At 28.2% G+C, this 12,892-nt stretch overlaps 1 protein-coding gene across 1 annotated transcript; it reads left to right on the top strand.

Annotated features, from left to right (window-relative positions):
* The first annotated feature begins 503 nt into the window (after positions 1-503).
* LOC103580938 (uncharacterized) lies at positions 504-11,948 on the top strand. The gene is made up of 12 exons (XM_053738672.1): positions 504-536; positions 5,809-5,929; positions 5,994-6,140; positions 6,227-6,402; positions 6,463-6,669; positions 7,161-7,382; positions 7,442-7,845; positions 8,019-8,117; positions 8,189-8,396; positions 10,000-10,145; positions 10,234-10,450; positions 11,733-11,948. Exons 1-12 carry the CDS (start codon positions 504-506, stop codon positions 11,946-11,948), a joined length of 2,196 nt encoding a protein of 731 aa, XP_053594647.1.
* Positions 11,949-12,892: the final 944 nt, after the last annotated feature.

The raw sequence follows: 12,892 nt of genomic DNA, 5'->3' as shown, positions 1-12,892 counted from the left end.
CTGATATCATATAGGAATTGTAACCCATATAAATAGATACGGTTACCATAATTAGTATGGTTGCCATTCCTACAATCGATATGTCAAAATAATCTGTTTCCTTAGACGGGAACCATTTCCAAAATATATTGTAATTGTTATAGTAAATTTTCTTCCGTGTAGTTTAATTCACTTGATTTTTTAAAATTTAAAGTTATATATACAAACATTAATAAAAAAATATTTTAAGTCGCTATGACATTGCAGAAATATTGTTATTAATACGACTCTTTAAATGATAAAATTAAATATTTAGACATTATTTTAAAGTGCCATAAAATCACAAATTTATTTAAAAAAAAGAATCACAAATTTTTAGTTGTTACATTATTACCAAGAGTAATTAACATGATCATTAACGTTACTGTAACTGAAATGAGTAACTTCAGATGCTGGTGAGTATGCAACTTTGACGACAGGTTGCGCTACATGTTGAGCGTAGTACTGTGGCGCTGCGTAAACAGATGGTGCTGGTGCTTGATGAGCAGCGTAAACTGGTTCATGATGATAAACAGATGGTGTTGAGTATACTGAGGGCGCTGATGCTTGATAAAGTTGGTGGGGAACTTGGTAAGTTGGCGCTACGTATTTAGCAACTGGGGTTGCGTATTTAATGACTGGTACTTCGTATTTGGGAACTGGTACTTCGTATTTAGCAACTGGTACTTCATACTTAGCAACTGGCGCTGAGTAATAAGTGGGTGCAGCATAACTTTGGTGATATTGATGAGTCGGGTAACTCAACTGAGCTTGTGGGTAGGGATGTACTAATGTTTTAGAGTAAGTTGCTGGTGACACCTGAGCTTGAGGAGCTGGAGTTGCTGATACGTAGACCGATGGGTTGCTAACACGGACGTCTGATTTGCTGCTGCTTGAGTAAGGCGTCTCGACAGTCTTACTTTCTGTTGAAACCTGGGCTAAATTTCCGTTACTGCGGTAAATGTTATCTGAAGTTGTTGAAACACTGTGTGCTTGGGCACCTGCCAGGAATGCGCAGATAATTATGAGCTGAAATAATTTTCTTTATTATTATTGATGAAATTTCAAAAAATTTGGAAATTTGTTTATTTTTTTTTTTTTTTTCATTGAAATATAGTGATGTAGGTACTCATTCCAGAGGAAATTCGATAATTTATAAGATTTTGAAATGAAAATAAAAAGATTTGAAATATTTTAAAATAATGGCAATTTTTTAAATTCAATTTTTTTTATCACTGAAATATAGTAATGTTGGTAATCATTCCAAAAGAAGATTAATACTTTACCAAAATCAAAAAAAAAAATAAATAAATAAATAAGAAATTTTGATAATAGAAATTTGCAATTTTAGATTTTTTTTTCAACTGTAATGTATCGATGTGGGTACTTATTCGAGAAGAAATTAAATTTTCTACAAGATCAAACAATAGGAATGCAAATTAATGAAAAATTAAAAATTTTTTTTGTTTTTGAAATATATTGACGTGGGTACTCATTTAAAAAGAAATTTAATTCTCTATATCATCCTACTCCAAAATACAAAATTTTTATTTAAAAAAAAAATCAGAAGAAAACTTTTTAGAACTGAAAATTATAGAAAATATTTTTACCTTAAATGCCATTTTAATATGTATTGAGTCACTTATTGACTTGTTTTGTCCACGAAGTTTGAATGAAACTGATACAAATTTTTGTCTCCATGTCTTTTTATACCAAATGTCGAACCTTGATCCAATGAGTTTAATGATCGGATTTAGTCTACTCTATTTAAAATTTTTTTTTTCTTACTTTTATTTCGTATCCTTGTGAGAGGGGATGGAACTTTCTTTTCATTATGTCCAGTGAAATTATTTTTGTATTATTTTTTTAAGCTAACATAATTCGGTCAATAGTCAATTTTATTTGGAATTTGATATTTGAAAGTTTTTTTTTTTATTGTTCGAATATTTGGTACATATTTTTATCTAGTAGACGGCAAGAGAGAATGAGGAAGAATAATAAAGAGAGAGGTATATTGATCGATAGTTTATATTTGAGTTAATGATTAATTCATGATTTATCACTTTCATCGACAGTGGACCACGCCTTTTGAAATACGACCAGGACCCCCAGGCGTTTTTTATACATATATTTATCTGTTCTATATTTATATAATCTATTTTTTTTTTTTTTTTTTTTTTCATTTAAAAATATCATAGTTCAGATGACTTAAATTATTTATTTTATTTATTTATTTAAAATATAACATTGATATATATTATATATATAAATTTATTAGGTGACAAAAATAATTGTAATGAGTTACAAATTTAATTTTCTGAAGAATGAGTACCCACATCAATATATTTGATAAAAAAAATTTTTTTCAAAATTTTTCCAATTTTTTTTTTTTATGTTTTGATTCGATGGTTATGTGGGAAATTGTATTTCCTTTGAAATGAGTACCGACATCAATATACTTAAGTAAACTTTTTTTTTTTTGAAAATTTAAAAATTTTTCAAAATTTTATTTTTTACGTTAAAATGCGTAAGTTCAATAGAAAATTGTATTTCCTCTGAAATGAGTACCCATATCAATATTGTAGTTTCAAAAATTCAAAATTCATTTTTACAAAAAACATTTTTTTTTTACAACTCATCGATGTGGGTATTCATTTTAAAAGAAATAAAATTTCCAGTCAACTCCTCGAAAAAAAAAAAATTTCAAATTAATTACAGCGAGAAAAATTTTATATTATGATACCACGTACTTTATTTTATAGGTACTTGTTAATTTTAATACAATATAATTATTATTATAAGCGTAAGTATTATTAAAATTATAATTATTAAAAAGAAATAAGTATTTTTTTTTTTTACCATCCATAATTAACATGATTGTACATATGAGCATGAGAATAAACTGGCGCATAGGGACGGTGCTGATAATTAATGGGATGAGGTTGATAATTTGCTGGAGGTGTTTGATGATTAACATTTTGTACTGAAGGTGGAATAACATTGTTATTGTAAGTGACAGTAGGCGGAGCAATAACTGGTGGTGGTAAATAAGATGACGTGGGCGCTGAAGTTGCTGACAATGAGTGAGCTCCGTATGCTCCAGAATGTTGATAATATCCGTGATTAAGATGGTTCAGGTGATTGACATTTATTCCATGTCTGCTGGCTGTTGGGAAAGGATTAACGATTGGTTGAGCAACGGTCTTAGGTACGTATGGTGCTACTCCTGTAAGATGATTGTACAGTGGAGCTACTGGAGCTACCGGAGCTACTGGTGGAGCTATTGGCGCTACAGGGTGTCCATAATGACCGTAATAATAATTGGGTGGCGCTAATGCTGGTCCATGATTGTAATAAGCGTTTGCACATGCCAACAATGTGCTAAAAATAATTATCTGGAAAATGTTCAATATTTTTAATAATGAAGGCTAAGAAATAAATTATTTTCTTTTATGGTATACAATTGTTTTTTTTTTAGATAAAAGACAGTGGGGTGTAAAAGTGCACCTGATGACGAGTGAAATGAGTACCCACAAGACTAGGTTTGGAGTTCAATAAATTTTGGAACATATTTTTAGAAAAGAGGAAATTTAATTTTGAGTTATCAGAATATTGTGATGTGGGTACTCGTTTGAGAGGAAATTTACCGAATGATAAATTGCTGTGGTTAAAAATTTTTTAAATTCAAATTTTTTAATTTTTTAAATTTTCAAAAATTTTTTTAAAATTTTAATTGTGACATGTGAGTAATCATTTTACCCGATATTTATAAAAAAATCTATTTCTAACAAAAAAAAAGAAATAAAAAATTTTTAATGTTAAAAGTATGTTTCAAAAATTTAAATGTCATCATGTGGGTACTTTATTGACTGAAAATCTCAAAACAAACTAATCCCAGCTATTAAAAAATTTTCTAGCCCCGTAATTTCCCAAAAAGCCAAAAATAAAAAATGATCTAAATACTCAAATTAGGACCCAAATTTTTTTTTTGTGCTCAAAAACTTTAAAGACTTTTACATAATTGAATTTCCTTCAAAATAAGTACCCACAACCCTATATTTATATTAAAAAAAAACTAAAAAATATAACTTTACCTTAAACATCTTAACGTATAGCCAAAATCACTGTTATCTCAAAAGGGTTAGTAAGTATTCTGTGCATTGGACCGTGACTCGAACGTATTTATATCCCGCAAAATCTTATGAGAATGGGTGGTAGTTGTGAAAAAAACAAAAAGGAAAAATTGTATGCATTGATTGCACTATATATCAGACACGATAGTGTCATAGTTGTCTTGTCTGAGTTTGTATTTAGCCGTGGAGAACGCCTTAAGCTTGTTGTTGTTGTAGATATTTCCACTAGTGCATACATTGCACATGGACATGACATAAATTGGTAGCTGGCATATCTGATGAAAATTACATCCGCAATATTTTTTATTTATTATGTTATAAATTATAACTTTCGTTTTAATTGTAATGATTTTCAAATATTTAATTATTGTTATTTTATAAAAATAAAAAGAATATTAAAAGTTAAAATTAACATTCATGTATAATTTCAAAATATGTATTAAATATTATTATAATCTTGAATCCTTATGCAAGGATTATATTTTGTTAGAGATTGTATGATGTTATATGATAAAATAATTCACAAAAAAGCCTTTGGGCTATTGTTTCGTAATGTTAAATTAAGTCTTTACCTCAAGGCATGACCTGACTTTTATTTTTTATTTGTTTTTTTTTACGCAACACTGACTTTTGTTCTAGGAAATATAATTTTATTTATAACATTTGTATAGAGAAATAAATTTTATATATTTCTAATATCAAAATTTAGGTCTTAATTTTTATATTTTCTGTTTTGGCGCCATAACTTTTTAGGTATTGCAATTATCAATTCGCGGATAAGGACTTTTTATATGGAAAATTTCGCAGGCTACAAAAAAGGTGCTTAGCCGCGAATCAATAACTTTGATATTCTAAGAGTTACAAGTAAAATTTTGAATTTAAAAAAAAATATTTTTGAGATTAAATGAAATGTAACTTTTAATTGGCTGTAACTTTTTAAATACTTGAGTTATTGACTAAACTCAAATAATCTTTTTTGTAGAAAATTGAATGGGCTACGAAAAAGGTCCTTAGCCGTAAATTGATAACTTTGATATTCTAAGAGTTACAAGTAAAATTTTGAATTTAAAAAAAAATATTTTTGAGATTAAATGAAATGTAACTTTTAATTGGCTGTAACTTTTTAAATACTTGAGTTATTGATTAAACTCAAATAACCTTTTTTGTAGAAAATTGAATGGGCTACAAAAAATGTTCTTAACCACGAATTGATAACTTTGATATTTTAGAAGTTATAGGTCAATTTTTAAATATTTTCAAAAATATCCTTGACATTAAAACAAACGTTACTTATTATTAACTGTAACTTTGTAAATATTATAATTATTGACTCACGACACAGGACCTTTTTTGTAGAAATTTTGATAGGCTACAAAAAAGGTCCTCATTCGCGAATCGATAACTTGGATATTTAAAAAGTTATGGTTCATTCAAAAGTTTAAAACGAAATGAGCATCGTGTCTATTTATTTATAACCTCTTTAATTACAAGAAATTTCAACGTCTTATAAATTTTCTGTAATTTACATATTCGAAATTATTCCACAGTAATTACAATTATAAGAATAATGGATAAAACTAAACAGGTATGAATACAAAATCTACTTAAATTATAATTTAATTAAATTATATATAAATAATTTAAATTAAATCAACAGTTAAAACTTAAAGATATTTGGCGTATATTAAATAAAATACGTTCTGTTATATTTCGTGTTAATTTAAATCTTTGGGAATACTTTCGTCCACTAGATCCTAATAATGATAATTTAATATCAGGTATATTATTATTTTATTTAATGAAAAGAAATTAGAATAATAATAATAATTTTTTTTTTTTCAGAAACAAAATTTATTTCGGTTTTTACTGGACGTTTAAAAAATACTTTAGGTCTATCAAATATTGAAATAAATGAATTGACTGATTATTTTCGTACACCTGATGGTCGTGTTTATTACTCACAATTTTGTCAAATTATTCACGATAATGGTTTTTAATTAATTAATTTTTCATGTTATTTGATTGATTGATTAATTAATTAATTAATTAATTAGTTATTTGATTAATTTTTTAAGCACCGGAATTCAGCTCAAAACCAACGATTACAGGATTAGAATGGGAAGATCCATTACATGTAAATCGTATGAGTAAAACAGAGCTACGTAAATTAAATTTAATAATTACGCAGATAGCGGTTAATATAAATAAAAGAAATTTGATACTAAGACCTTATTTTCAAGATTATGAATTGGTAGGAATAAAGAAAAAAATTTAATTAATTTACGGGATTTATTTAAGTTAAATATTTAAGGTCGCTAAGAATACCGGGACGGTTACAGTGGCACACTTTGGACGAATTTTGAATCATTTGGGAATTGTATTGGCTTGTGATGAGTTCAAATTAGTGGTAAAGAGGTTCGCTAAAGATGGCTACACTGTTAATTATGTTGAGTTTGTCAGAGCTGTTGAGGAGGCACAGAATTATATGGATCGACATGGAATGCTCAGTGTTTCGGGGGTAAATTGCGTGGAACTAAATTTTGATGAGAAAAGTGTGGAAAGAATTTAATTTCCTGTGGAATGAGTACTCACATCGATATTTGTTGCATTTAAATTTTTTTTGTCAAAATTATAATTTTGAGAATTTTTTAATTTTGATTTTTGAATCTTTGCTATGTGCAGAGAATTTAAGTCCTTTTAGAATGAGTACCCACAACGATGTTTTTTTTTGAAAAAGTATTTTTTGGTATAATAAAAATTTTGAAAATTAAAAAATTTCAAAGTTTGAAATTTACTTCATATTATAAAATATTTAAAAGCCTTCAGAATGGGTATTTGCAAGTCAATATTCAAAAAATATATATATTTTTTGAATTTCCAAAAGTATTGATTTAAATTTTTTTCAAAAATTTTTTTGATTCTAAAATATTGATGTTGGTACTCATTTGAAAGAGAATTAGATACCGACAAGTCTACATTATTTTCAAAAAAATATTTAAAAATTTCAAGGATTTATTAGACCAGTTTCCTGGAAGGATAATAACAGCAGAGCTGCCAAAATTACCACGGCCAGAAATAGGTAAAAAAAATCCCCATGAAATATTTGGAAAGCAATCAATTTTCCATCCCGCTTTCGAAAAAAAGTATCAAGAAATGCCACTTGAAGAAATAATAATGCGAATTCAAAAATTGGTTTTAGAACGTCGTCTTCGGATCCGCGAATTTTTTCAAGTAAAATTTTCATAATTGTATGAAAAATAAATTTAATAGTAACCGATAAATTTTTTCAGCATTTTGATATTTTGAATTCTGGTCGAGTAACTAAGTCGCAATTTCATCGCGGATTAGACTCGATTTTGAATTCGTCGTCAGGCAGATTATATTTATCAGAACATGAAATAAAAAATATAATAAAACAGTATGCGGATCCAAATGACCCAGATCGCGTATTGTGGCGAGTTTTTGAGGATGATGTTAATCATGTGTTTACAATAAATGAATTAGAAAAATTACCCATGCTTCAAGCTGATTTTCCACCGGAACAAATCCGTGAATTACCCGAGCGCGGTTCCAAAAATTGGAATCATGTCGATTTCGATTCAAGAGATTTGTGCGAAGAAACTCTGATTAACATTCGAAGAAAAGCTCAGGAGAGGCAAATTTATCTGAAACAATTTTTCAAAAATTATGATAAGTATGTTTTTGAAAATTTATTAATAAATTGCGATTAGATTCTTTTTTTTTTTAAATATTAATGTGAATACTCATTCGAGAAAAAAATCAACTCCTTAACAATGTCTTTACGTCAAAATTCAAATTTTCTTTATAATTTTAATATTTTTGAATATTTTAAATTCATTTTCAAAGATTAAATCATGGCTACGTATCACGAAACCAACTAAGACAAGTTTTAACCACAGCAACAATTCTTGTGTCACCCGAAGAAATTTTCGCACTCGAACAAAGGTAATTTTTATTATTAAATATAAATTAAAAAAGAAAAAAAAAATAAATAGAAAATTAATATATTTATTTAGATACAATGATGAATTGGGTTTTAATTACTTATCTTTTCTAAAAGACATCGATGCGACCCCTATAACAACTCCATTGTACAAAACAATGCTTGAAGAATTGAAACAACTGAATTCTGAACCTCCACAAAAAGCTCCATCTTCAGATGATGAAGATATTGTTTTAATCATTGCTAAAATAAAGGCTAAAGTTATTCGAGAACGCGTTACAGTAATTATAAAAACAGAAATAGTAGTTGATATACCCAGTTCGAGCGTCTCATACAGGATTATACTCGATATATATATATTATTTTTCGTAAGAAATATTTAAAAAGTATGCCAATGAGTGCCTGTAGGCGGTAAGATACCGACCGCAAGCAATTGACGTCGTTTGAATTATAGTGAAAAATTTTGTCACAAGATGACTCAATGAGTTACTTTGATATTTTTTGCATACCAGGTATAAAGCATGTAACTAAAAAATAACATTTTTCGCACGGCTGATGTCACTATTTGAATTATTATGCATCATTATTACCAGCTATGTAAATACAATATTTTTGAATGCTGAATATAGGCGCTGACTGGCGTACATTTCGAGTATGTGTTACAAATATATATATATATATATATATATATATATATATATAATAATACATTGCATAGCGAGTGAGCTAGGTGGGTCTTTACACGGGAAGCACAATGTTTCTAACACGACTCGAATGTGCAGGTGCAAGAGCGCCAGCGAGTGCTTAATGTGCACCGAAGACGAGTACTAAACAAATCGCGGTCGACGGATTATGACTTAACCTAAATATTGCGCTCATTATTTTATTTCTCATGTGCGCTATTCACATTTTATTAATTGCTTAAAAAGCGAAATTTAAATAGCTGTTTAGCGGCATGATCAAAAAAACATAACATTAAGAATATGACAAAATTAGAGGCATGTAGATTTAATTAAACGGAGATTCAAATTCAATAAGTCAAAGTTTTAATTCCACGTTAAAAACATTTAGCATCACAATCTTGGCTACTCAGTGGGTAACAACAGGGAGTTGTAATAATCCAATATTTCGTTAGAACTCAAAAAATATTCTGATAGCCACCCTAACCATAACTACAAACTACTGCCGTATTTTAAAGGTAACTTAAAAGTAAGTCTTGTAGAGCAAGCAGTTACCTTTAAGTTGACAGTAAATTGTCTGCAACTTTCTATTTAATTTGACTACAAATATTAACGTCAGACAATGACGTTAAGTTGATTGAAAGTTTCACTTCAAATTGACGGCAAGTTTTTCTGGCAAGTTACATTCAAGCTACTGCCGTATTCTGAAGCCAACTTAAAGGAAAGTATTGTACAGCAAAGGTTTGCCAGAAACTTTCTCGTTAAGTTAGCCGAAAATGTTGCTCTACAACACTTGTAGAGCAATGTCTGGCTATCAGGGTAGTTACATTTATTTTTATTACGGCACAATGGCCGAGATTGTAGGCATCTTCATTGCATTTTGACAAATAATTTGTCACCAGTTGGTAAACGGCCATTTAGGGTTTGGATATTAGGCATGATAAAATGTGAATAGCGCGCACGAAATGAATAAAGATATAAATATTCCGGGAAAAAATAATTTAGATCTACGTTGATCTATAGTCTTCGAAGCTCTTCTAAACCACGATAAATCCAAAATTATCAACGATTCAAAATCATTGGAGATATTTACACGTGTAAATGATGTGGATCAGTATAGATCTAAGATAATTAACGATCTGCTGAAATCTTCTGAAATCTATTCTAAATTCTATATTGATAGCATATATCTTTATAATTGTAGGTTATAGATGTTTTACGTCAATATGATCCAAGAAATGAACAAGTAATAACAAATAATGATTTTAAAAGAGGTCTTGATCAATTAAAATGTAATTTAAATCATCATGAAATCAACACATTAATTAATTACTTTAAATCACCTTTAAGGTTAATATACTATTATTTAATTTAAAAGGAACAAAAAATTGTTATTACTTTCTATACATATTTATATATAATATATGTTGATAAATAGGTCAAAATATGTCGATTATGTAAGATTTAGTAACATAATTGAAGAAGCAATAACAATTGGATTTTTAGAAAAATCACCATTACTATTTCCATTGCAACATATTCCATCAGAAGCATGCCCACAATCATTTTTAAATTACGATCAACGTTTAATTATTTCACGAGTTCTTGATAAATTAATTACTGTCTATTGTCCTAATTTAGATGAAATTTTTAAGGTAATTCCTCATTATTTATCCATTTAAATATAAATATATAATAATAGCTTGTAACCTGGAAATATGAAATTTGCGACTTGAAATCCACAACTTTTTGCCGGAAAATCGGAAATTCGCAATGAAAAAATCTGCAAAAAAATAAATTCAGTGCTAGAAAATCTGCAATAAATGCTTATGATTGGATGGTATCCTAGTATTCGCTCTGAGTGAAGCCATGGTAGGGGAAATCAAATTGACTAAAGCGTTTGCAGTTACTTTCGGAGTTACGGGAGGCTATGATTACTGAAATTGTAAGCAAGCACACGTGAAAGTATTTATTTTGTTATTATTTAATTATTTATTTTTCATTTTGATTTTTTCCTCAATATCATATTTTGACTTTGATATGCATTTCAAACAACTTAACCTAAATGCTTACTGCAATCTTTTTTATTTTTTATCATTATACTTACGTATTGATGGTCCGTTTAGCTAAAAAACAAAACTGCAATTACTATAAAACTGTCACATATTTTTTACAACTTTTTTTTTTACTATTATTTATAATATTTATTTATTTTTATGTTTCTTGCTATTGACATACGTATAAAAACATACTCTGACAGCCTCCCGTAGTTCATATTTTGTCTGGCGCTGCAGTCACACTCATAGCGAATATGTTACCAGTAATCTTCTAGTGGATAGTTTTTAATTGTTATTTGATCTTCAACAGATATTACATCGACGGATATTTTGGTGACAGATTTTAAGTCATCGAATTTAATGTCGCACGTCTAATGTCTTCAACCTATCTCGAAGATTTTTCTTGCAGTCACGGGCCGAAGTCCCGTGTCTCCAACTTGTCTCGAACATTTGTTTTGCAGTCACGGGCCGTAACGTGCCTGGTAGATTGTCTTGAATGAGTGGCCATTTTGCTCAGCCATTGTCCCGGTTCAAAAAATTCCCGAAAATCACTTATTTTTTCGGCCATCACAGCGGCTATCCCCCTTAAATTTTACGATGTTCGGATCGTAATCAATACAAATAAACTTAAGACTTTAGTTATCGAGTGGTAGTACTATTTCAAATAAAATTTTCAATGTTACTTTGTAAAAATTATGATTTTAGAGGTATAGTCCACCAGTACAATGATTAATAGGAAAAATTACGATGTTAGTATCATGAATTTAACTGGAATTTTTTTTCCGAGTAGAATCTCAAAATATCGACATGTTAATTTTTGAAAATTTGAATTTTCTTAATGGGAAGTTAAAATAATTAATTAAATATATTTATTCAACAGGATTTTGATAAATGTAATACTGGTACCGTGAATAAAGAGCAATTAATGAGAGCACTATCAGTACGCAATATGCTGACTTTATTGAATCAAACCGAAATAGACACTCTGTACAAATGTTTTACAATCGAACGTGAAAATAATTATTTAATGGATTACAGAAAACTATTGCGAACATTAGATATTTTGAAGACAAATAAAAAGTATTTGCCATTTTAATAAAATATATATACATTTTTTTTAAACATAAAATTGTATAATTGAGATGTTCATAAATAATTAATATACTGATAATGAATAATTTATTAAATTTGTTTTATTTATTTTTTCAATTTTTTCATATCTAAGGTCAAGAAACGCATAAATAAAATTTTTATGGATCATTAATTTATAATTAATATAAAATTATTGATATAAATAATTCATAAACGTTGGAATGTAACCGGATTTTTTTTTATTTATTTTTGGTATTTTTGAGTAGGGTGAGGATCACTGGGTATAAATAGTTGCAAAGTGACAAATAACTTAACATTTAAGTGATAACTGTATTCTACGACTGATCCAGCATATGAATCCCGACGTAAGTGTTGGTAGGAATTTTTTTATTTTTAATTTTGAGATAAGAATTTTAGTTGAAATTTAAAAAGAAAATATTTGAGGAAAAAATTTAGACTTAGTTTGAAAAAAAAAATTAATTGAAATTTATTAATGAAAATTTTTTCGGTATATAATTGATAGCTTTTTTTTTATTTAATCTAATATTTATATACATTAGATCGAATAAATAAAATTTTTGATTGTTTGCTTTTCTCTCTCTTCAAATAATTAGTAAGATTTTCTGAAAAAAAAAAAAAATAAAAAAAAATAAAATAAATAAATAAATAAAATCTGAAACACGGTTGACCCTGCGGGGCAGCCTCGAAACCACACTGTTTTCGAGATCTATGAGCTCGACAGTACTTTTACATGCATTGGTATTTTTAAGCCCTTCGAGTTCGAAAAAAGTGAAGGTTCGAATTAATTTCCAGAAATTCGAGAAATTGAAAATAATAAGAATCGTTTTTTTAAGTTTTGCTCACGATTATGTTCGATAAACTCAATGCTCATTGACAGAAACCGGTAGAAATATTCAAGATAAATGGCGCGAACTTACAATGAAATTC

This window comes from Microplitis demolitor, chromosome 4 (genome assembly GCF_026212275.2).
Source record: "Microplitis demolitor isolate Queensland-Clemson2020A chromosome 4, iyMicDemo2.1a, whole genome shotgun sequence".
NCBI classification, from domain to species: domain Eukaryota; kingdom Metazoa; phylum Arthropoda; class Insecta; order Hymenoptera; family Braconidae; genus Microplitis; species Microplitis demolitor.
The sequence above is the reverse complement of the archived record's forward strand: the minus strand, read 5'-3'. Positions and strand labels throughout refer to the sequence as shown.